This window comes from Talpa occidentalis, unplaced genomic scaffold, assembly GCF_014898055.3.
Source record: "Talpa occidentalis isolate TD23 unplaced genomic scaffold, MPIMG_talOcc4v2.1 talOcc4.9, whole genome shotgun sequence".
NCBI lineage: Eukaryota > Metazoa > Chordata > Mammalia > Eulipotyphla > Talpidae > Talpa > Talpa occidentalis.
Genome location: NW_023605305.1, coordinates 113,237,719 through 113,262,261, shown reverse-complemented (window position 1 = coordinate 113,262,261; position 24,543 = coordinate 113,237,719). Strand labels below are relative to the sequence as shown.

The window sequence follows — 24,543 nt, the reverse complement described above, 5'->3', positions numbered from 1 at the left end:
CAGCACGCACTGGTAGGCAAGCCTTGCCACTTTGAAAGTGTCTGAGGAAAAAGAGAAATTCCATTAGCTTTTCCCCACCCCTTCCCCCTAAAGCCTTGGCCCCGTGAAACATTTTCGTTCTTCACGGAACTAGAACACTTTACCTGTAATTCTGATCCTGTCACAGAGATGACAGTTCATGTGCCTTGGGCAGTATTGATGGAGACAAGCAGAGGGGTAGCTGCTTAGCTTTGCGGTGAGGAACGCCCAGCAGTATGTGAGGCCGTGTCTATTTCTGATCAAACGTCTCTGTAGGGACTACGTGTCTGTTTGTTGTATTAACTTGAATTCTGGGCTCCTGATCGCTTCATACACACTAAGTGACTCTACTTGTCCAGGGAAGTCCCCAGCACATAGCTAATGAAAGTCTGAATCAGGGCATCCCCAGTGGGGCAGCAGGTTGAGCGCAGCGCTCTGAAGCTGTCCGCAGCCTCTGCAGCATGGGTTCGATTCCCAGCCAGCCAGGGAGATACCCACATGGTGTGGCAGACCTCTCCTGTCTCGCCCGCTGCTCCCCTCAGCAGTGTCTTTGGTCCGTTAGCCTGTTCTGCTCCCTGCTCTGTCTCTGGCGAATCCTTTCATGCTTCTGGCCTGTACCCCAGTTCTTGTATAAATAAAAATAAAATCTTTTTTTTTTTTTAAAAAAAAGAGAAAGTCTGAAACAGCTCTGCGTTTCCTGTGTCCAGTCTGTCCTATCTCAGGCTGACCTGCCTGTGGCCACCGCATATTCCCCAGCCCAGAAGCCCTGTTTCTTTGGGCTCCTCTTTCCCCCCAACTTCCCTCAGGCTGTCCCCCAAGCGCCATCGCCATGCTACACGGAACAGCCCACATTTCCTGCTACAGGGGTCCTTGCACCACTATAAAGCGTGCAGACAAGTGCAATAAAGTCGGCTCTGGTTTACTGCAGCATTTATTCTGCTACCCTACGTTTCTCATCTGTCTGTTTATGCTTCCTCCCAGGTTTAGAAAGTCCTAATTGCTTGATAATAAGGAGCAGAGGATGCAAACGCGGGTCTGGTTTTTAGCCCAAACCACTGTTTTCCCTAGAACATAGCTCAAGCACTTGACTGTTTCTGGTTGGTTATGTTTCAGCTATTTCTGGATTTTGGAAACGGTTGTAGCCAGAACGTCCATGCATATTTACATTACAAATAGACAGATGGGTAGAGAGACTGAAGGATGGAGAAAACATTGGTGTTTTCTCCCACCAGCAAATCTATATGTGATCGCTTCATAAAATGTTGATGCAGGTCAAGTATAGATGTGGCATTTCTTTTGTCAAAATCAGCATTAGCATGAGTGGCACGGAGGCGGTGGCTGGAGAACAGACATGAGCGAAAGGACTAGAAAAGGAGCCTTTCAGATAAATGTATGAAAGGTAAATGAAGTTGTTTTGGCTGAACTTGGTAAGGGAACCACGAAGGGTTGCTGAGACCATCTTAAGCTTGAGAGTGTAATGAAATAGCAGAAAATTAAAGAGACACCATACTAACAAACAGCAAGTGTTCATAACTTATTTGACATCTATATTATTTTCTGAATATATAATTTCAAATAGCTGGCCCTATATTAGTAAATATTTCTCTCAGATAGACAGACAGACAGACAGACAGACAGATGTGTTCTTCCCAACTGGACCCTGCTGTTTTTCCAGATAAAATGGACATAGAAGAGGCCTTCACCATGCATGTGTAGACAGTCAGGCTAGCCAGTGCAACCCCAGCTCACCAAACTCCAAAATACACACACACACACACACATGCACACACACACAATTTTATTAATATACAGCAAATCCTTGTTAAGTACCTATAATGCCACAGACCCAGAAAAATACACTATGCTGACTTGGGGGAGGGAGACGGAAGGAGCTACGTGCGTTGGGCGTTACTTGCCAGCCACCGAGCTACCAACACGCATGTTAACTGCTCCAGTTCTCACAGCTCTGCCAGCCCGGCGATGGCGTTATCCCTACTGCAGATAAAGCAACTGCACTTCAGGGGAGTGTCACTACGTCTACTTAGGGCGCTGAGCGTGATCCCCTGGGAGATTCTCTTTCTCAAGAGTTTGGACAGACACATATGGGACCAGGGTAAGAAGATATGGAAGCAAAAGCTGCAGTGACATGTGAACATGGAGAAACAGGCCTCGTGGAAGCTAAAACACTGAGGACAGAGAGTGCAACGACTGGTCGGAGACTTCAGGCTCCGCGGTTCCAGGGAACTGAGTCACCGAGGTGTCTGGGGGTCCGGCTGCTCCTCTGAGCGCCAGGGAGACATCCAGTTCCTGCCACCGCTTCAGAGACTTCCAATTCCCGGGCTGCATCCTTCTGCATGAGGCCAGGCTGCCCTGATTTTTATGGCATCTGGAAGCTGCTGGCCAAGCCTCATTCCCGCAGTAGCTGGTACCCACACATTCACCCATGGCGGCCTGAGCAGTGACTTCGTCTCTTTCTCTTTCACTTTTGAGCCACCAGGACAGTTCCTGCACTAGGTGGAACCCACTAGAAGGTAGTCTGGCAAAGGAACCTCCAGGCTGCCAGCTCCCGAGAATCAAGAAGTAGCAGAGAAGGGAGAGGATGATGCTGCGATGCAGCAGGCAGCCCGGCCCCCTCCCCTAAGCAGAGGGAAGCTTCTCGTGCATTTTCAGACAGAGTGAAATGTTCGAGAGAACTGATCTAAGTACAGAGAACAATCTAGAGGACAGCAGCAGTGGGATGCTTTATTAAAAGGTTATTTCACTAGTCTGCTTGAACCAAGATGCTGACAGCGAAGGTGAAGACAAGTTGCCAATTTAAAAGATTTGAGGAGGGTGTGTGTGTGTGTGTGTGTGTGTATTTTGGAGTTTGGTGAGCTGGGGTTGCACTGGCCTAGCCTGACTATCTACACTTGAATGGTGAAGGCTTCTTCTTTGTCCATTTTATCTGGAAATACAGCAGGGTCCAGTTGGGAAGAACATGTCTGTCTGTCTGAGAGAAATATTTACTTATACAGAGCCAGCTATTTGAAATTAGATATTCAGAAAAATAACATAGATGTCAAATAAGTTATGAATACTTGCTATTTGTTAGGATTGTGTCTCTTTAAATTCCTGCTATTTCATTATGCTCTCAAGCTTAAAATGGAGAGGGCTTCATAGTGGAGGGATGTGCATGAGAGGGAGATCAGAGGTGCCCCCCACTTCCTGACGGACAGGTTGATGGTGCTGCCATCTCGGCGATGGGAGTCCCGCAGGACTCACCAGAAGGCTTGTAAGTCAATCCTTGTTCTCTGTCCTCCTGGAGCCTCCACGCCCCTGGAAAGTTGGCCTCAGTGCATCTCTCACGGTGCAGCCCAGGTCGTGCACATCACAGGTCTTCAACAAGTAATCATTAAATTAGAGAATTATGGGGCCTCCCTGGTGGCTCAGGCGGTTGAGCGCAGCATTGTGAAGCTGTCTGCAGCCTCTGCAGTGCTGGTTCCATCCCTGCCAGCCATGAAGATACCTACATGGTGCGGCAGACCTCTCCTATCTTGCCCGCTGCTCCCCTCAGCAGTGTATTTCTTTTTTTTTTTTTTTTTTTTTAATAGAGGCATGTTTTTTTTTATCCATTCATTCATTTATTTGTCTGTTCGTTTTTTGTTCACACATGCACTGGGTACAGTCAGAAGTGTGGAAGGGTGAGAGAATTCACCAGAGCCAGAGCGGGGAGCAGAGCAGGCAGAAGGACCAAAGTACACTGCTGAGGGGAGCAGCGGGCGGCAGGAGAGGTCTGCGCGCCATGTGGGACCCTCCTCCGGTGGCCGGGGAGCAGCCGGGGATAGAACCGGCGCCGCAGAGGCCGCGGGCAGCTTCGCAACCCAGCGCTCAACCGCTGCGCCACCGGGGAGGCCCTCAGCAGTGTATTTCATCAGTCTGCCTGTTTTGCTCTCTGCTCTGTCTCTGATGAATCTTCTCACCCCCCCACACCTCTGGCCTGTATCCCAGTTCTTGTATAAAAATAAATAAATCTTAAAAAAAAATTAGAGAATAATTCTAGAATACCCAGCAAACAGCCAGTGACAGGAATTAATCCTTTATGAAAAGAAAAACAGCACCAAACTCTGGCCCAGCCGGGCTGGTTAAGGCAACAGCGCTGACAACTCACGAACACAGCCAAAGAAATGGGGGGGGGGTGACCCGGGTGGGGGATCAAATCCGTAAGCAGATATATGTAGGCAACGGTTATTCATCTGGACACGGATTCTGCCAGAAGGGTGGGGTGGATCCCGAGTAAAAGTAGATGCAATAAGGAATGAAGCAAAAGAAAAATGGTTTCAGTCACCAAAGGAGACGATCAGACACATTATTATGTGACAGAAGTTATAACAATCAAAATTATGAAAGACTTTTGTTTTATGTTGTGTCTAAGGAAGCACAGACAGGGGACAGAAAATTAAAAAAAAGAAAAAAGAAAGTGGGGAGAGAGAAAAGGCATTAATGTGGATGTCGTTATGTAGGGTATAAATTTTAAAAGAACGGCACTAAATTATTTGAAGTGAAGGAGGCTATGAGGAGCGGGGCTGGCAATGTGAAGAGAATAAGGCCCGTAAGGAGCCGAATCAAAGACAGGCTGAATTAATGTAAAGTGTGAACGCAGCGGATGAGAAGGGAGGGCCAAGATAAATTATAGGAGGTGACGGAGCAGCGGGAGCCGAGGGAGGGGAGACTCGAAACAAACAAACTAAAATCAGATGAAAGGGCAGTAGGACCAGGTGAAAAAAATTAAATTTTTTTTTTAATCCCTTCTTTAAAAGGCAAAAGCTCACAGAAGGATAAGAAAAGAGGCGAGGGCCCACATAAGGCACAGACACATGCCGAGTCATTATGAAAACGAAATGTGTTTTCTGTTTAGCTTGGTTGCTTTGTGAATCTGGAACCATTTTGACATGTGGAAATATTCATTTTGATGTGCTTAAAGTGTATTGATTATGGTAATTGTTTTCTCTGTGTTAGTTGCAGTCCATTGTCATTTCCTATGGGCTACTGTAATTGCTTTTAACCTGCCCCGATGGCTCATGTGAGGTGGGGGAGTCGAGGTGACCTCTGTATGTCAGCCTCACTGTAATTACAGGACAGGAATAGCCGAGTCCAGTCAAAGCAGGGTGTGTGCACGCCAGCTCGGCCTGCGCAGGGGTTTGGGGCGCTGGGGGAAGGCCAGGAGGAACACTTGTGCTTTGACAACTCATCGCGCCGGTGACTTTCTGCTCCAGGCTGTGGAAAGGCCAAGGAGCCAGCTCTCACGGTCAGTGCTGGGCTGCCCTCAGTTCCGCTGCTGACCTTCGAACAGGTCCATCGTCAGGGGCCCTGCTTTTGTCTTTCCATTCAGCATCCAGGCCCTGTTTTCCTTGAGTTGAATCAAGAACTCTCAAATCCCTCTAGCGAGCCGCGTGTATTTGGGGATTACCTCAGCAGGTAGGGTGTCTTCTGCCCCGATCAGGATTGCTGCCCGGTCTGTGACCATCTCTGGGATTCCACGCTGATTTGGGGGTGTGGTGTGGGCCAGCCCATCGAGAAGTCACCATGCACCTCCCACCAGGTTCCCTGGCGGTGTCTTTGGCCCTCTTGGCCTTCATGTCCAGTTTCAATGAATCCATGCCAACAATTAGTGTTCATTGTGCTCTGACCACCAAATACTGTGCGTGGTTATCGCGTTTAATCCCTGAATCAACCGTCTGAGGTGACACCATCGTGACCCCCATTACAGAGGAAATGGGAATTTAGAGGAAGTAAGAGCCTTGGCTCTGGCAGCTGGCCGAGAGGCTGGCAGGGCCGTGACTCACGCAGGTGGCCGCCTGCAGGTCCAGGCTGTCACCCTCCATACTGACCACGCACTGATTTCATCTGTTTTTTTCTTAGTATAAGAAAATGCTTACAGTGACTTCCTGCCAAGTGCTCCCTGAGACTGACTTCAGTGACTTCCTCTCAATATCATTTATTTATCCAATGAATATTTTTTGAGTTCCTCCTGCAGACCAGGTGAATCTACCAGGTGTTGGAAATATATTGAAAAGAAATACAGATAAATTCTCAGAGTCTCCTGCTTATTTTCTAGCAGGAGATGATGCAGTATTCAATTAAATAAACACATGAATGAAGTAAAATCATTAGTATGGGGTTAGTACTAGAAAGGAAATAAATGGGATACTGTGAAAAAGGAGGGGGAAGCCAGCTTAGGGAAGGCTCCTCTGAGAAGGGTGGCATGTGAGCTTCATCTGAAATAAAGGACCAGTATGTGGGAGCGAAGGAGCATTCTCTCGGAGGACTGAGGGACAGTCTGCGTCCAGCCCCTGCCTTAGCCCTTTGAGTTGTAAACTATCTAGGATACGTGATTTTCTTTTCTGTTCTTATAGGGGCTAATAGGCAAATGGGTTCCTCACTAGTTCATGTCTTGAACTATTAATTTAAATGTTCTTTCTGATGGTCAATAGGAAAAAATTAAAAAGCACTGCTATTTCTGTTCTTTTTTTTTTTTTAAAGATTTATTTATTTATATAAGCACTGGGTACAGTCAGAAATGCGGGAGGGTGAGAGAATTCACCAGAGCCAGAGCGGGGAGCAGAGCAGGCAGAAGGACCGAAGTACACTGCTGAGGGGAGCAGCGGGCGGCAGGAGAGGTCTGCGCGCCATGTGGGACCCTCCTCCGGTGGCCGGGGAGCAGCCAGGGATCGAACCGGTGCTGCCGGGGATCGAACCGGCGCTGCAGAGGCTGCGGGCAGCTTTGCAACCCAGCGCTCAACCGCTGTGCCACCAGGGAGGCCCCTATTTCTGTTCTTATTAATACAATAGATTGGTGCATTTCCTTCAAACTAGTTCTTTGTTGTTTTTTGAATTGCATCTTTTTTAATTGAGGTAATATTGGTTCACAACACTGTCTATGATTCCACTAGTATTTCTTTTTGCATGCTCTGTAGTAGACTGTGAGCTTTGCTTGCGTTATTTTGCAAAGAAGAACCCCATGCATTGGAATTGTTACCAGTTGGTTTTTAAAATGAAAAAGATAGACTTGGGCCTCTCTGGTGGCACAAGGGGTTAAGATGCAACCTATGAAACTAACCGCAGCCACTGCAGCATGAGTTCAATCCCCGGCCGGCCAGGGAGCAACCCACCTGGCACAGCAGACCTCTCCTGACTCGCCCGCTGCTCCCCTCAGCAGTGTACTTCAGTCAGTCTGCCTGTTCTGTTCCCCACTCTGTCTCTGGTGAATCCTGTCACCCCCCCACACACCTCTGGCCTGTACCCCAGCTCTTGTATGCATAAATAAATAAATCTTTAAAAAAGAAAAAGAAAAGGATAGACTTAGGAAGATAAAGCACTTGCCCAGGAATACCCAACTGGTAAATGAATGGCCTAGAACTACCCGGCCTGAGCATCCCCACCCTAAGCACTGTGTCCTCTCCTTTATGTGAACACATGTTAAATGTAGAAATGTATTTTCCTAACAAACTTGCATCTTGTTGTTTTTGTTTTTTTTTTTTGTCTCATATTTTTCCACAATGTGAAATGTTTTCTGTTTTTTAGGATTCCTTATTTCTGTCTCTTATATTTAAACTGTGTTTTCTTTGCTTTTGTCCATTCTAATGATTTGGAATATTTTCTGTTTTTAATTCTAGTAGTGATTATCTTTCAATAAAGACCACCCAACTGAGAACCGAGACCATATTTAAGAGGTGCTACAGCAAGGGGGTTGCCACTATCACTTGTGCTTGGCAGAGACTTAAAGGCAGGCCGAGGCCTGCAGAAGTCTGACAAGGAAATAGGAAAGTTTTGAGCTTGTTGCCATGGCGAAGTGGCAGGCAGCTCACCGGAAGTGGGGTGTCTTCTGTGATTGCTGGGAGAGCTTGACTCTGGCTGGCCCTGAGTTGGACAGAGCAAGGGCTGTACGACCTCGTTGAACAAGGCTGGGTCATTCTGGGCCAGTTGTTGCAAAAGCTGCGGTTTGACTTTCTGGACCTCTTGCCCCAGAAATTTTGGGTCAGAGTTTTTCATCATCTGTTCTCTGGCCGTTGTCCATTTGCCTGTCAGTCTCTTGCTTTTCAAAAGTATTCTTGGGAACTTTGTGTTAATCGTTCCAAGTTAAGAACGTTATCATGTGGCTGTTATCATGTGGGCGCTCAGCTTATACTCACGCCCTTTTGATTTTGTTACTTACCCTAGGATTTTCCAAGATTGTTGTTAAGGCTTGATTTTATTTCATTTTTTATTTTTTTAAAGATTTATTAATGTATGCATACAAGAGCTGGGATACAGGCCAGCGATGCGGGGGGTGGGGTGTGAGAGGATTCACCAGAGACAGAGCAGGGAGCAGAACAGGCAGACTGACTGAAGTACACTGCTGAGGGGAGCAGCGGGGTGACAGGAGAGGTCTGCCTTGCCATATGGGTTTCTCCCTGGCTGGCCAGGGATTGAACTCGTGCTGCAGAGGCTGCGGATTGCTTCATAGTGCAGTGCTTAACCCCTTGTGCTACCAGGGAGGCCCAAGGCTTGATTTTAGATGCATTGTCTTCCACCTATTTCCAAAAGTAACCAAAATTTATTTTACATTTTTTAGTGTTTCCACTCAGTTGTTAAAAAATTTTTCTTATTATATTAATTAATTTTTTTTTCTTGCATCATTCTAGTCCCCATAGTTACCCCCAACCTTATCACCCAGGAACTAGCACTCAGTCTTTATAAATGACAGACCTGCCTCATCTCTGAAGTGGGATTAAGCACAACAAGAATACATAAAACACACTCAGGGAAAGGTGTGGGAATTGTTCAGTGGCTGGGACTTACTTTATTATCTTCTTGATAATTATTACATCTCACACACTAAAGCTTGGTGAGGTTCTTAACACCTTTTCCCTCCACACTGTAAACATTGTGCCATTGTTTATTATCAACATGAGTCTTCTCATATATTTTTTTTTAATTTCTTGGCAGCTGGGTTTTTTTTTCTTTAACGCTGTAATTCGAAATTTTCTCTGGGTAGTGTTTGGGGCACCTCTTGGTGTTGGAGTCCTTCAGTGTACACGCTCAGCTGCATTTGCTTCCTTATTTGTTTTTATTTTCTGTATCAGCCCCTTTGTCTCCACGCTCCTTTCCCCTAGGGAGGGACCCACGTCTTCCTGGGAATGTCAGAGGTCCAGGTTGCCCACAGTCATTCATTTCTCATGCCTCTGAGTTCTGCACATGTTGCTTTCTGTCAATTCTATGTTGTTTTCATTCCCCCATGAAAATTTACATACAAATGTGTAAATATTCCACTGGATCTTGATTATCCACTTTGTTAAACCTACATGACGATGCTGGACTTTTCCCTTATAAACGTCCCTATTTTTGGCCAATCTAGAGAGAAGCTGGAATGAGGATCAGGTAATAAATGAACCCCTGGTTGTGTAGGGAGTTCTGAAATACAATATTCCATTCTCGAATTCTGTTCCCTGCATCACTGTTATTTGAAGGCTTATCAAATTTCAGGCATTGTGCTAAGTGCTTTACATGTATTGTCTCATTTAATCTCCATCACAAGACTTTGAGGTAAATATTATTACTCCTGTTTTATGGTAAGGAAGATGCCTGTGCTAGAAATTCTATGATTTATCCAAAAGCACACAAAACAAGGGTGGCAGAATCGGGGTTGAAGCTGGCAACCCAAAACCTATGCTGTAAAGGAAGAGCTGTACTCTATCTCTCAAACACCCCACCACCACACACACCACACACAGACACACACACCACACATGCACACCCATGCATATACCACACACTTGCACACATGAACATGCCACACATGTGTGCTATGCATATGGCATATACACACATGCACTATATGCATATAAATACACACCACACACACACATACACATATGGCAACTATGTAAATATATGAGGATGTGAAAACACTACTAACATTCTAGAATTTTCTGGTAAATAAAATGCACAACTTCCATGTAAAAGGAATATCCAAGAGTTGTTTTGAAAGCTCTGACTTATTCTAATATTCAAAACATTTATCAGTTCTTTATGAAATATATTCAGAATTATTTTATAATACAAACAAATATGAGTTTCACTAACTGGCAGCCTTTGGTTTTAACCAGTAAGTATTGAACATTCATTCACCAGATTTGTCTCCAGAGGAGTTTGGGTTTTTGTAATAGACCATTTTTTTCACTCAAATCAAAATTTCCCCCTACATAAATATTCAAAAGAATCTGCTTCAAAATAGCACAAGTTCCCGATGGTTTTGTAACTCTGGGATGGGAACATTCCTCTGCATCTAATTAAAAGCCTATTAATGAAGACCACATAGGAACATGGAAATGCCTGTTCTGTTAACATGAGAGATGGTGAGCACATCATGTTGCAGGGATGTGAAAACGTGCGGCGTGAGACAACAAAAACTGGAGAGCAACTTGCAAAAAGAATGATCACAAATGATGAGGGATTTTTCAGAATATGCTCAAGTATTTTACTGTATTCAAGTAGCTAATCTTAATGTTGGTCAAAACTTCTTTCTCTTCCCCATGCTCTTGATACTACGTTAAGTGGACCAGGAGCCTGTAATTCATGAGGAAAATAGTAAGATCTCTCCCAGTTTTCAAGAGCCACTCATTAATCACCCAGTGAGGCAGTTCCCTCTATAACAAGGTACCATAGTTTTCCTTTTCTCTGGCTGTTTTGAAGAGCTGATACTTTTCCACTCAAAATGTACAATTATCATTTAAATATTCAGGTTCACTTTTAAGCTCCTGTCTTCACAGGGAAAACATTAAACTTCCTTGATCAAGAAATACACACTTTAAGTTTATTATCAAAGATAAGCTCCCAGCCAAACAGACCTAAAGTCATCTCTCTCCTCTCCCATAACACGTCGGTATAAACACTGCTTTCCATGTGGGATTAAAATAGTTGTAAGAAAAGTCCTTATTTCCTGGCAAGTTTTTATTTCACATCTTCATTTTTTAATAAACTATCACTGCAAAAATTCAGGTCTCTTTTGTTCCATGCCCCAGACCATTCTATTCCTTTGTTCTCCCGAGGCTGCTACAATCATGAATTTGTGAAGGAGCTTAATTTTATTCTTACCTATAAACCTATAAACAAAATTTAGTAGTTTTATATGTACTTTTAGGATTTACACAAATGGCAGTGAACTCTGTCTTCTGCAACTTGCTATTTTCTTTGAACATTGTTTTTGAGGTCCCTCGACACTCTAATAGATTTTACTCATTTATTTTCAGTTGCCTGCATCTTATCTATCGCCCTGTGACTGCAATCTCCTTGAAGATGAAGGCACATGTTCCCAACAGATCTTGAGTCTTTTCTGTATACGACAGGCAGGAAAGACTCTTTCCTGAAGAGCTTTCTGCCATCTCTGATTGCAAGAGTAGGGCGAGGTCTCTTTCAAGTGTGAGCACCAGCTCTGAAGTAAAAGGCATCTGGGCATGGCTAATAGGAGCTGACTGGGCCAGAGAACCCGAGGAGGTTTTAAAATGCAATTATGCATCCGGCACATGCTGTTCAGGGTCCCGTTCCCCCCTGTCGGCCCCGCTGGTGTTGATGGCTGTGTTCTTCTGCTACGGGAGAAGCAGAACCAGGGGAGACAAACGTCTCTTTGGCATTTGTCTGATACACAGAGAAAAACCCGGGTCTCCACCTTCCCTCTGTAGCTGGAGAACATTTGTTGGACACCAGCAGCGAGGTAGGCACAGGGATTGCAGCTGCTTGCAATGTCCTTGCAGCCTAAGTGGGAGTCGTGCTGAGTTTTTCTGTCTTTTATTAAAGGTCCACACACGTTCCTGTCGGGGAGGACCAAGTCCAGCACATGGAGCTAGTTCAGGACCTGGCACGGGGGTTTAACAAGAAGTACGGGGACTTCTTCCCGGTGCCCACGTCCCTGCTCAGTAAGTATCAGGCCTGGGGGCGCTGAGCCAGGGCGTGTTTTAAAGAGAGGATTGGATCGTGGGCCACGGCTTGGAACTTTGTTGGGATTAAACATGGCATTCTTATAGACAGGTTTTGGGATTTGCAACTGGAATCCCATCTTTTTCACTAATGTAGGACTAGGAGAGCTTGTTGGATTATTGAGTAAAATAGCTGAAAAAATTCCAAAGCATGGGACAGACTGAAAGCTAATGATAATCATTTTTATTTATAAAAGACTATATCATTTGGGGCCCCCCTGGTGGCGCAGGGGGTTAAGTCTCAACACTATGAAGCTATCAGCAGCCACTGCAGCATAAGTTCTATCCCTGACCAGGGAGCAACCCACATGGCGCGGCAGACCTCTCCCCTCTCCCCTCTGCTCCCCTCAGCAGTGTATTTCAGTAGATCCACCTGTTCTGCTCCCCACTCTGTCTCTGGTGGATCCTCTCACTCTCCCCTCCTCCCACACACGCACCTCTGACCTACACCCCAGCTCTAGTACACATTAAAAAAAAAAATATTGTATCATTTACCAAGCAGAAATAAAAACACATCTCCTTTGGTGGAGCAGATGTCTTTCCCGACTTTGTGGGTTGAGGGGGTTTAGTCTTGGCAAACTGACATTGTGTCCAAGTCACTTATGGGATTAGTGGCAAAGCTGGGCCCTCCTTGAACACTCTGGGGCCAAAACCAGTTTGCTTTTCTTTCCCTGCTCACAATAAAACAATAGTCCTAAGAGTGAAAACTGCATCATCTATATAAAACAGGAGGGTATTGATAGTCCTCACACTTTGCTTTCTTAATTGCACAAGTGAGATAAAATTTATAATCTTCTGACTGAATCTGAAATAGCTGCAGCTGTGAAACGATATTCGTCTGGAATCTTTTAGAGGAAGGAAGCGTAAATCTCTATCAACGTTTTGGTAGTGATGTGAACAAAGATGTGGGGGGCAGAGATCACCGAACAGAAGTTCTGTCCGTCTTTCCTGAGCTGACAGCATTTTAAAGGCGTCTACCTTGTACCCCATGTCCTTTCAGAAATGTAAGGCAGGGCCTTCCTGGTGGTGCAAGGGGTTAAGTCTCAGTACTATGATGCTGTTGGCAGCCACTGCAGCATGAGTTTGGATGCCACATGCAGCATCCCGGGCCAGGGAGCTACCCACATGGCACAGCAGACGTCTCCTGTCTCGCCTGCTGCTCCCGTCATCAGTGTACTTCAGTCAATGTGCCTGTTCTGCTCCCTACTCTGTCTCTCGTGAATCCTCTCACCCCCTCACCTCTGGCCTACACCCTAGTTCTTACATGCATAAATAAATAAAATAAATCTTAAAAAAAAAAAAAAAGAAATGTAAGGCAGTCATGAATTTCTAACTTATTCCAACAGTTCACAACAAAATCCAGCACACCTCATGCATTGGACTCAAACTTCTTTGAACAATAAGTAATATTTTCATGTTTGGGCCTATTATTATTTTACCTATTTCAACTTTATATGCTTCTGTAACAGCCATAAAATAGGCAATTATTAATAGCACTGGTTTATGAAGCACAACTTACAATAACATCTTGATTCTATCAGAGCAATAAACAACACTTTTCCAGTGTGTATGTGGGTGGGTGTGAGTGTTGGTGTATACTTATATAATCGTGGGTGAAGAGATGGAAAGATTGCCACAGAGTGTTAAAATTGGCTTGGGGGTGGGCAGGACAGTGGTTGTGGACAGGGGGTGATTCACTGGTGAGAAACTGTGAAGAGCCAAGAGCCAGAGAGGAAAGAATTAGACAGTGCATTTTAAAAAGCTGTCTGCAGCAGAAGCAGTATGATTTACATCATTTTATTTGTGTAAGGCTATACATGTTGATGTGTGCCTGCATTAAAAGATGCATGAAAAGATCCTCAACAAAAGATGAGCAATAGGGGCCTCCTTGGTGGTGCAAGAGGTTAAGATGCAGCACTATGAAGCTATCAGCAGCCTCTGCAGCATGAGTTCAATCCCCGGCCAGGGAGCTACCCACATGGCGCAGCAGACCTCTTCTGACTCTCCCGCTGCTCCCCTCAGCAGTGTACTTCGGTCTGTCTGCCTGTTCTGTTCCCCACTCTGTCTCTGGTGAATCCTCTCACCCCTCTGCACCTCTGGCCTATACCCCAGCTCTTGTCTGCATAAATAAATCTTTAAAAAAATATGAGCAATAGAATGACATTTCAGATCATCGTTATGCTCCCACTTATGTAAGTTACTTGCATCTTTCAGAGTAGATGCTATTTCTATAATCAGAGAAAAAAAATAATAAAATCATCTGATATTCTTGGCACGTAGGAGACCTAGACGCTGACCTTCCCCATGTTTTGTTACTGTTTTTTTTGCTCTGGCCTGTGTCTGTCGATGCTTGCACGCAGCACCCATGAAAAGGTGAAATCCCTCCGTGATCCTCTGCCAAAATGTCGAAATCAGACCCTGACAAACTGGCCACCGTCAGGATCACCGACAGCCCGGAGGAGATCGTGCAGAAATTCCGCAAGGCTGTGACGGACTGCACATCGGAGGTCACCTACGACCCGGCGCAGCGAGCAGGTGTGTCCAACCTGGTGTCCATCCATGCGGCGGTCAGCGGCCTGGCCGTGCAGGAGGTGGTGCGTCGCAGCGCAGGCCTGGACACCGCGCGCTACAAGCTGGCCGTGGCCGATGCTGTGATCACGAAATTTGCTCCAATTAAGAGCGAAATTGAAAAACTGAAGATGGACGAGGACTACTTAGAGAAGGTTCTGCAAGCCGGGTCAGCAAAAGCCAAAGAATTGGCATATCCTGTGTGCCAGGAGGTGATGAAATTGGTGGGGTTCCTATAGGAAGTTTCAACGAATCCCCAAAAGGGTCTTACATCTTGTGATAAAGACAGCCTTCCCCACGAGCAGAATTGCCCACGGTGGGCACATTTAGGTTGGTGTGTCTGGTTATGAGCGCCGTCTGATGAGCAGTTTGTAATCCTCAAAGAGAGCAGTATCGTAGAGACTATCAATAAAATGCTGTCACCCCAAATATTTTTTTATTTAGGCATAGTCATCTGAGCCCCCATTTATTTATTGAGGCACACACCTTGACTTGATTCATCTACGCAAATGTGATTAAGATGAGCAGTAATTTGGCAAGTGCGGGTATCATTTGTGTCTCACAGGTGCTCCCTTTATACCAATCTTTTGCAAACATAGTATATAAACTGGGCCTCCCCGGTGGTGCAGCGGGTCGAGCACAGCTGTGAAGCTGCCTGCAGCCTCTTCAGTGCAAGTTCGATTCCTGGCTGGCCAGGGAGATACCCACAGGGCACAGCAGACCTCTCCTGCCTCACCCACTGCTCCCCTCAGCAGTGTCTTTGGTCCATCTGCCTGTTCTGCTCCCCACTCTGTCTCTGGTGAAGCCTCTCACCCTCCCGTGCCTCTGACCTGTACCCCAGTTCTTGTAAAAAAATAAATAAATCTTTTAAACTTCTTAGACTTCCGTCCTTGAGATGGTATCTGGACCTATCTGTGTTCAGATCTCACAAAAATGAATTGGTCATTGTGGTTCATTTGTTCCTGAAATGATGTTTCTGCTAAACTCGTTTGCCACCTCAGACACACTGTTCCAGCAAGTATTATTTTGTTCGTTTTTAATTCAGAGATACACAATAGTGGTTTCTTAAGACATTTGCATTATTTTAATTGGATTTATTTATTGTACAAAAGCCCAAGTCCCTGGATTATGTTCTTGGTAAGTAAGGGCGTTTGTCTCTCAGTTTAATCTCACCCACCCCCTGGGAGAAGAACTAGGGAAGAATAAGAAAAATTGCCATTTTTCACCTGAGGAAGGTGAGGACTGAAAAGCACAATTAAATCACTCAGCGAGTAAGAGGCAAGTCCAAATTAAAACCTTTACTCCTAAGAGTAGTGCTTTCTTAAAGTCAGCACAAAGCCCTGAGGGCAGCATTTGGAGGCTCTAAATATTGTTTTGGAGGTGGGCGCTGGAAATATAGGGCCTGACCTACCGATGCTGTTTATATCAGAGTTCAACCCGGAGCTGCTCTGCTCGAGGCCCGGATTTTGCCAACTTTGGTCACGTTTGTGCCTCATCATCCCCAAGACAGGTCCAAGTTCTGTCTCCTGTGCTTATTGGGAAGATGCTTCAATGCATAGTCTCCAGACGGTGTAGTAGTGGGACCGACAACTGAGGTTTTCCCAGAGCAGAAACTTCTCATCCCTCTTCTAAGTCACTCTCTCATCCCATCAACCTTGTATGAGAGCTTTGGTTCTCAAAGTGTGATTTCTCCAGAAGCATCTCACTCCCCTGGGAACTTGTTAGATACGCAAATCCAGACTTCAAGCCAGACTTAATGAATAAAATACTCTGGGGGGTAGGGAGGAGCTCAGCAGTAGGTTGAGCAAGCCCTTTAATTAATCCAGAGGCACAATGATATTTGAGAACCGCTGTACTAGGGGAGATAGAAAATGGATAAAATCTTGCCTCTGTCAAGGAATTTACGTGGGAAAGAAAGGGGTGCAAATAAATAATCATAAAAACATAATTATTTCTTGCATTTCTATTTCTATCTGTTCCCCTTTTTCATCAGATTAGCTAAAAATAATTTAGCTTAGATTTTTTTTTTTTACATGTGTGATTATGTATTTACAGCCTAAAATTTTAGGTCATTTGGTCATGCATATCCTAAGAGGGGAAATTACTGAAATTACATTTGTAGATAAAGTAGAGATTTGATCATCAATATTAGAATTAATAAGACTCCTGAAGTCAAAAGACAAATCAGAAGAGGGAGTTACTTTACACAGTGGGTAGTAAAATTACATACTTATTACCCTATAAAGGGTTATAGGGCCTAGAAATAAAAACAGTTGACTGTGGATTAAATTTATGAGTGAGAAGGTAATAAAATTGCATTAAGCACAAGTTAGGAAAGGTCAAATTATTTCTGAAAGTGTGCGATGTAAATATCAGGGAAGGAAACTACAGTATTCGCTGTCCCCACCCTGGTTATCATAATGTTCAGGACGGACCAGACTGGACCAATGTGGTTTTGGTGTGGGCTGGAACTGGGGATCCCTCAGAAGAAAGACTCTTGAGCTTGGTGTGTTTGTATAAAACCTGTATACACTTCCAATTTAATGGATGATAAAAGTGAAAAAATAAGGAACACTATGGATGCCATTCATAAGAGAACATGTTATGATTTCAGACTCAATCCAGTTTGCCATTATTCTTATTAACAGGAGACAACCCAGATCATTGAAATCTGTAGATCACCCGAAAGTTAAATGTAATATTTATATTACTCTACACAGAAAAGTGATCTTATATCTGTGGCACAGGAGCTAAACACGTTGGATCGTGCTAACACCGTCCACAGTAGGAGAAGTGTTAGCACAGCCCCAAGGGAGGCAAACTCAACACTTAGAAAATCCAGAAATGCGTGGTGATTAGGAGGTGTCTGATAATGGTGCCCAGTTTCCCCAAAGCTGTCTGGATCCTTAGAAAGAAGGGGTTTGTTTCCCCACCTGCTGTTACGAACAAGTCCTCTGGCCGGTCTGCCATTTGCTGCTAGAAATGTTTTTAGCCCTGGCTTGTCTGTTTCTAAAATCTTGCAAAATCTTCCAACTACCATCCAGTCTGGTCAAGTGCAATCGTTTACTTCCTTGTTCCTCTCTTCTTTCTCTTTAAAGATACTTCATCTTCCTCAAAATATTGTCAGTACAGGGCCTCCCTGGGGGTACAAAGGGTAAGTCTCAGCGCTATCAAGTTATTGGCAGCCACTGCAGCATGAGTTCGATCCCCAGCCAGGGAGCAACCCACATGGTGCAGCAGACCTCTCCTGACTCGCCCGCTGCTCCCTTCAGCAGTGTATTTCATCAGTCTGCCTGTTCTGTTCCCCACTCTGTCTCTGGTGAATCCTCTCACCTCCCCCCACACACACACCTCTGGCTTATACCCCAGTTCTTGTATGCATAAATAAATAAATCTTTAAAAAGAAAAAGAAGAAACAGGAAAGGAGCTATGACAGTGACATCAACAGCCCCTGCAAGGGGTGAGGCTACAAAGAGATGCAGAGAAGTGGGTCCCTGTGATAATGATGTGGCGTCGAGAGCGGTGTTGGTTATTTTAAGTTGGGAAAAGTAATTGCATGTTTGTACGTGGTTGGCAATGATCCAGGCGAGAGGGAAATTTTGATGGTACAGCAGGGAGGTGACAACGGCTGGTGCAATGTCCTCGAACAAAACAGAAAGGATGGATCCAGAGCACGTATGCACTGTGTGGACTTCGAAGGGACAGGGGAGAAGAGAGGGCGGTCTGTATGGACACAGATGCCGGTGGATGTTTAGACACAGTCGCAAAGCTCATAGAAGGCCTCATGGATGCTTCAATTTTCCCAGTGAAATAGGACTCAAAGCCTGCAGCAGAGCCTGAGGCCATGTGTGCTCCAATGATGGCCGGAGGACTGAGTGCCGTGGAAATGAAGGTGTTGGCAGGAGAGAAGGTTGGAGGCGCCAGGGTGATGTGACGTCCTTTACTGCAATGTGCTGCCCCCGGGCTGTGCGTGAGCCAGGAAGGAAATCTTCCGGAGAGGGAGGGAAGCAGCCTTTTGAGTCTGCAGGCTCATGAAGTGAGTCCCACAGCCAAGGGCTTTCAGGGATGAGAGAGGGATACCAGTCTGGAAAGATGGCTGAGGAGCAAAAGGAACACTACACTCCACCTCCAGCTGTGAGTATTGTGTGTGAGCCGGAGCACGGGACTCCTCACCTCCGGGTCGCAGGCCAGGACTGGCCGTGAGTGTGGACTGTTGCCTTGGCCTGTACCTTGGAGGATGATGTAGAGGGTATTCAGAGACCTGTGGCTGGATGTTGGGCTGTTGCTTGTTAACCTGTACATGCTCCACCATCATTTAAATTCTCAGAAAAACGTATATACCGCTGTTTGGCCCTACAACAATGGTGCAGCAGACTCCTGTCTCCCTGCTGCTCCCCTCAGCAGTATATTTCAGTGGATCCGCCTGTTCTGCTCCCCACTCTGTCTCTGGTGAATCCTCTCACCACCCACACACACACCTCTGGCCTACACTCCACTTGCTTTAGGCCATTTTGTTTGCTGTGTGTTTTACCACAGGGACACCAGTGAAGTGACAAACTTCCTCTAGGCAGAGACGGTACTCTGCACCTGTTCTTAGCTGTGAGAGTCAGTTTGTCAGCACGGGCAGCTCTGTCCTCCAGGAGCATTTCCAAGGAGGAAGAGTATCAGCGTCAGTGATGAGGTAGCTGTGAAGATGTCTGGGAAGACATTTACAAAAGAGTCATCCAAAGAGTCATCCTGTGGTGGCACAGGGGTTAAGCTATTGCCAGCCACTGCTGCCTGAGTTCGGTCCCCGGCCAAGGAGCTACCCACATGGCGCAGCAGACCTCTCCTGTCTTGCTTGCTGCTCCTCTCAGCAGTGGATTTCTGTAGATCCACCTGTTCTACTCCCCACTCTGTGTCTGGTGAGTCCTCTTACCCTCTGCACCCCAGTTCTCATATGCATAAATAAATAAATCTTTAAAAATAATAGTATTTATTTATGGGCAAGGATGTGCTTGGGAAAAGGCCAATCTAACTAGCACTCAGCTGGGCAGGACCTTTATAATGACCTAATTAGTATCCCTGCAAAGCCACCGAACTAACCAGCTGACAATGGAGCAGCTGAAATGGAGCTGACAATGGAGCAGCTAAAAAAAAAAAAAAATGTTTGGGGTCTTGGAGTGGGAGACAGCATGGAAGAGTCACCCTCAGCTCAACTCCTCCCCTGGTGCTTGGGCGTCTCATGCGGGAAGATGAGGGAGAAAAGGTGCTGGCTCTGGGAGCATCTGAGCCAAGGAGCTGTGACCCAAGAGAAATATGAATCAGAACAAAGGTTTCTCTCCCCCGGACCTTTGCCCATCTACCAGGACACCCGGCACTGCCCACAGGGATGCCAGCACATTACATTTCTCGTAACAATTTCCGCCTGACCGTGTCTTCCCCTTCACCACTGTCTAAGGGAACTGAATAAAGTACCCAGCAATATCCACGGCATCGCGTGTAATCAGAGTACTGAGTCTCTGATCTCAGTATATTATGGTTCAGTCAGGGGTAAAACTTAAACCATTCGATAGAATCAGTTCCTCACAATGTAACCCAAGTAATCTTGTTTTGTAGGACACATTTGCTCAAGAAATGTATCACAAAGATTTTTGAACTGAGTAACGAATCCTTTTTGTCCCCTTTTGCTTCTACTTCTCAAATAATGTGTCCGTTCATCCAGTAAATAATTGTTGAGTGTTGCCTGCTGTGAGCAAGGCACTGGGCTGACCTGGAAAATGCTGGTAAACATGAACACATACTGATCAAGGTTGTTAATACTGATCAATGAGGGCCTCCCTGGGGGCACAAGGGGTTAAGACGCAAACTATGAAGCTCTCTGCATCACGAGTTCGATTCCCCTCCAGGGAGCTACCCACATGGCGCAGCAGACCTCTCCTGTCTCCCCACTGCTCCCCTCAGCAGTGTGTCTCAGTCAGTCTGCCTGTTCTGTTCCCCACTCTGTCTCTCGTGAATCCTCTCACCCCTGCACCTCCGGCCTGTACCCCACTTCTTGTATGCATAAATAAATAAATCCTTTTTAAAAAATACTGATTAATGATACTCCCTTAAAAACCATGAGTGTTGAGAAGCACTCGACACAAATGTTGCTTTTTAATTTGGTTATTATCATCCCTTCCCCCTCCTGAGATCCCTTTATAGTCCCATTATTAAAAATACTGACATTATTGTGGTGCAGTGAGGCAGGGAAAAAAAGTTAATGGTGTAAAAAGAATACATGACACTGGCGTTCTCTTCTGCCTCTGGAAATGCAAATTCTGCTCTGGAAATGCTGGTTCTGGTCTGGGCCTGCTCCGGGCTGCCCGGTCCAGCTGGTCTTGAACAGCAACGACGACAAAAAGGAAAATTACATTCTGGTGCAGAATGCAGCCCCTTCATCTCTCTCCAGCGTCTCCAGTGTGAAGCTAGGGGCCCATGGAGGATCTAATATCAAAAGGAAGAGGATCATACCACCACTTGGAGAAAAAAATAATTACCAAATTTCCTGAATAGTAAACAGCTTAAAAAAGAAGCCCGAAGCCGACCCCTTTGATAGCCGGACTCCTTTGCCTGCAAATGCCTTGAGGATTATATCCCCAGACCGCCTCCAGCTGCCCTTGCTATTGTTTTAGGAGGAAACAAGGAGTGGGTGGGAGCAGGTCAGCTCCTCAGGGAGGGGAGAATTTGATTTTGAAAGTGCATTTATCAAAGGGTCGTGGTAGTGTCGCTACAAAGACAAACTGAACCATTTCCCAGCGTCTGAAGGAAGCAGATTTCCAAGGGCCATTTCTCCTGTTCTTGGGGGATTAACGTAAACGTTTGGATGCAATAACTTTTCTACCCCAGATGACAAGAGCGCAAGAGCTCGCTAGAGGCCTCCAGGTGCCGAGCAGTGTTATCCCCCAAACCACCACCTGGGGGCGGTCTTGGGATGGTAAGTTTCCTCTGCGCCCCCCAGTGCGGCGCAGGCTCCGGGGTTTTCCCCTCCAAGGGCTGCTCCTCGGGTTCTTTATCCGAGGTTGCGGGGTGACAGAGGGAGCAGAGGAGAAGGCGGCTGAGAAACTGAGCTCACAGCCGCCTCATTGTCCAGGAGGCGCCTCCACGAGATTGAAGGTTGTCCCGTCACGGTCTTCCTTTGGGGCTTTGCCATGAGCAGCCACCGAGGCAGAGGAATCTGCGGGCTGGGGGCGGCGGGTCCCGCGACTAACGACCCAGGGAGGCCCCGGAATTTATGGAGATCCCCCCCCCCGACCTTGAGCCCAGCCCTCGTGGTGCGCGCACACACACACACACACACGCGCGCGCGCGCGCGCGCGCGCGCACCCTCCTCCCTGACCCCATGCCCCGCCAGCGCCCCTCCAGTCCCGAGACCTAATCACCCCCCGCCGCGATCGCCCCGGGAGTTGTCAGCAAGGGGAGACCGGGGCGTGCACCCCGCGAGGCGCTGGCTCCACGGCGGAGACCCGGCCTGGCCCCGAAGTCCAGCCCGGCCGCTGAGTTTGCGCGCCCTGGTTCACCAGCCAGTGCGCTCCCGGGCGGGCCCCACGGTTCTCGGCCCAAATCTGGGGCATCCCCGGCCGGCTCGGCCGCCCGCCTCCCCCAGACCGCGAGGCGCGCGATCCAGGGGGCCCCAGCGCCCCGCGCGAGCCTGAGTCCACTCCGGGGGTGCATGGCTTAGCTGCCAGAGCCCCCGAGACCTCCCGGGACAGAAGGTGAAGTGAGGGACCAGAAAGCCGGGCGCGGCCTCCCCTGGTCTTGGCGGGGCGCTGGGTCGGGCGGGTTTAGTCCCTTCGGGTGACTTTGTTGGGGCGCCGGGACCGCTGAGCGCCAGAGCCCCGGGCGTGGGGCAGTGGGGGGTGCCCCGGGAGGCAGATCTCAGGCCTAGAAAGGGTGGTCGGGATTGGGGTTCCTTGAACTTCCGCAAGGCTTTACCTCCTTCCCCCACAGGCCCTGCAAAAAAGGGGGCACCCCCATGAGTCTAGAGGGGGAGTGTCCTGAGGGACAAAACGTCACGCGGCCACGCGGGGCAAATGAGCAATTTGAGGGTCCGGCCTCGCCCCTAACCAGGAGCCGGTTCGGGGGCCTCCTCGGGCCCAGGCCGCACCGCGGGGCGCGCGGCGAGAGCGCGGGAGCCCCGGGGCCCCTCGGGCGGGCTGGACACAACTCCAGGCGCCGGCCGGGGTCTCTGGAAGTCGTGCCCTGAGGCCCGCGCCCTCCTTGGAGAGGGGGTGGGGCAGTTGCTTTCCAAAACGCGAGAAAAAAAAAAGAATTCAGCTCAAACCGCATTTTTCCCCTCAGAAGGCTGGCAACGGGGCGATGGCCTGGGTGGGGTGCATGGGGCGCCTCAGCCCTCCTTTATCTCGGAGCATCTACAAATGAGACAGCGGCACCCTTTTGCGCCCCCGCGGGCCGCCCCCCAGCAGGCCAGGCCCTGCTGGGAATTGGCCGGGGCTCCCCCAGTCGCCAGCTCCCCGCGCGTCGACGGCGTGTGAATTCGCGGGAAGCGTTAGGTGCAAACAGCCGCGGGGTGGGGAGAGAGCTTTGCTGGAGGGCCCTGGCCAGGGGCGCAGCCCCGCCGAGCTCTCACCCGCCCCCCTTTTATTTTGCAGCCCCCCTCGAGCCCCGCGCCACGGCTTCCCGCCTGGGACAAAGGCGAGCGCAGCAGCTCGGTCGGAGTCGGAGTCTCCAGACGCGCCCAAGTCTCGGGGCGACCGTGCGCCTCGCTGGGCGGGGGCCGAGCCTCGCCAAGACGCCTCTGCTCGCGCCCACCGGGATGCGCTCGGTCCCGCCAGGTCCCGCCCCGGCGCCGCCGAATGCCGCCTGCCTTTGCCGCCGAGCTGCGGGCGCCGTGGGCGTCTGGGGCGCACGGCCAGCCTCGCCGCCGCCCCCACAGGCCCGCACCCTGGCGGGCCCTGCCGCGTCCCCCCGGCCGGCCTGCGAGGGAAGCTTCCAGACAGGGCTTCCCCGGCGGGGACAGCCCGGGCTTGGTCATTTGGCTCATGCCCCAGGGGCATGAGCGTGTCTCACCTGTGCAGGTGCAGTGGAAGTGACTGTGCGCGTCGGTCCAAGGCTGCGTTCCCGCTGCGTTCCCAAGCCTGGATGCAAAGACCGGGGCGAGGCTCAGAAAAGGAAAAGCCGTTTGCTCCACCGGGTTAAGGCGAAAGTGAAACGTTTCAGCTTGATCGAACGGGCCGATTGTCTCGGGTGTTCAGTTTACTAGACGTGGGGACAGCGAAGCGACAGCGCGGCGTCGCGTGCGGCTTAGACGGACCTCGAAATCCGTCAAAGGCGGGGCCCAGGTTGGATGCGCGCTCGCCCCGCTGACTTCCCCACCGCTGACTTCCCCACGAGAGACTCGCAGCATCCTGCTGGTCGCCGGCCGGGCTGGAGTTCAGCCGCGGCTGCAGGAGTTCAAAAGGCGTGCAGCCCACAGCTCAGCCCCCAGGCCCTCCAGTGGCTTTGTTTTTCACCAAAGCGCGTGGCGTTTCTATCCTCTGGGTCGTTTTACCTTCCTTTCTGCTCCTCTGTCACACACAACCTCTCCCAGTGAGACACCCCACCCCCACCCCACCCCCAGCACTTTAAGACCTGGATAAAAATTTTTTATCCAGACCTCTTTGCTTGCCTGGACCACACAATTCCATGGCACCGCGCAGGAACCAGCTTGGACATGCAAATGTCTTCTCGAAGGATGCTGAGCCCTGTTCGCCTATTCTTGTAGGTCTTACTTAGAGAGTCTGCGAATGTCACTCCAGAGTGTAGAGCTGATTTTAACCCACAATGCGAAGAAGCCACAGGCCCCGGGCTCATTTGCTGCGGTGGTCCAGGATAAAGATGCCGGTGGGTTACACGCTGATTAACAGATAAGTCGGTAAGGGCACATGAAAAAACTGTTGAAAAACCTAGTAATGCTTGAAGCCTACTTGGGGAGCTGCTGAATTTGTAA

The 24,543-nt window shown here is 48.2% G+C and overlaps 1 protein-coding gene across 1 annotated transcript in view; it reads left to right on the top strand.

The window, feature by feature from the left end:
- The window catches only part of WARS2 (tryptophanyl tRNA synthetase 2, mitochondrial), a 65,704-nt gene extending 50,057 nt beyond the window's left edge, over positions 1-15,647 (top strand). Inside the window, 3 exon segments of the mRNA XM_037499582.2 lie at positions 11,830-11,952; positions 14,369-14,400; positions 14,403-15,647. Of these exon segments, the coding sequence (XP_037355479.1) occupies positions 11,830-11,952; positions 14,369-14,400; positions 14,403-14,815 (568 nt within the window). The 3' untranslated portion in view covers positions 14,816-15,647.
- Positions 15,648-24,543: the final 8,896 nt, after the last annotated feature.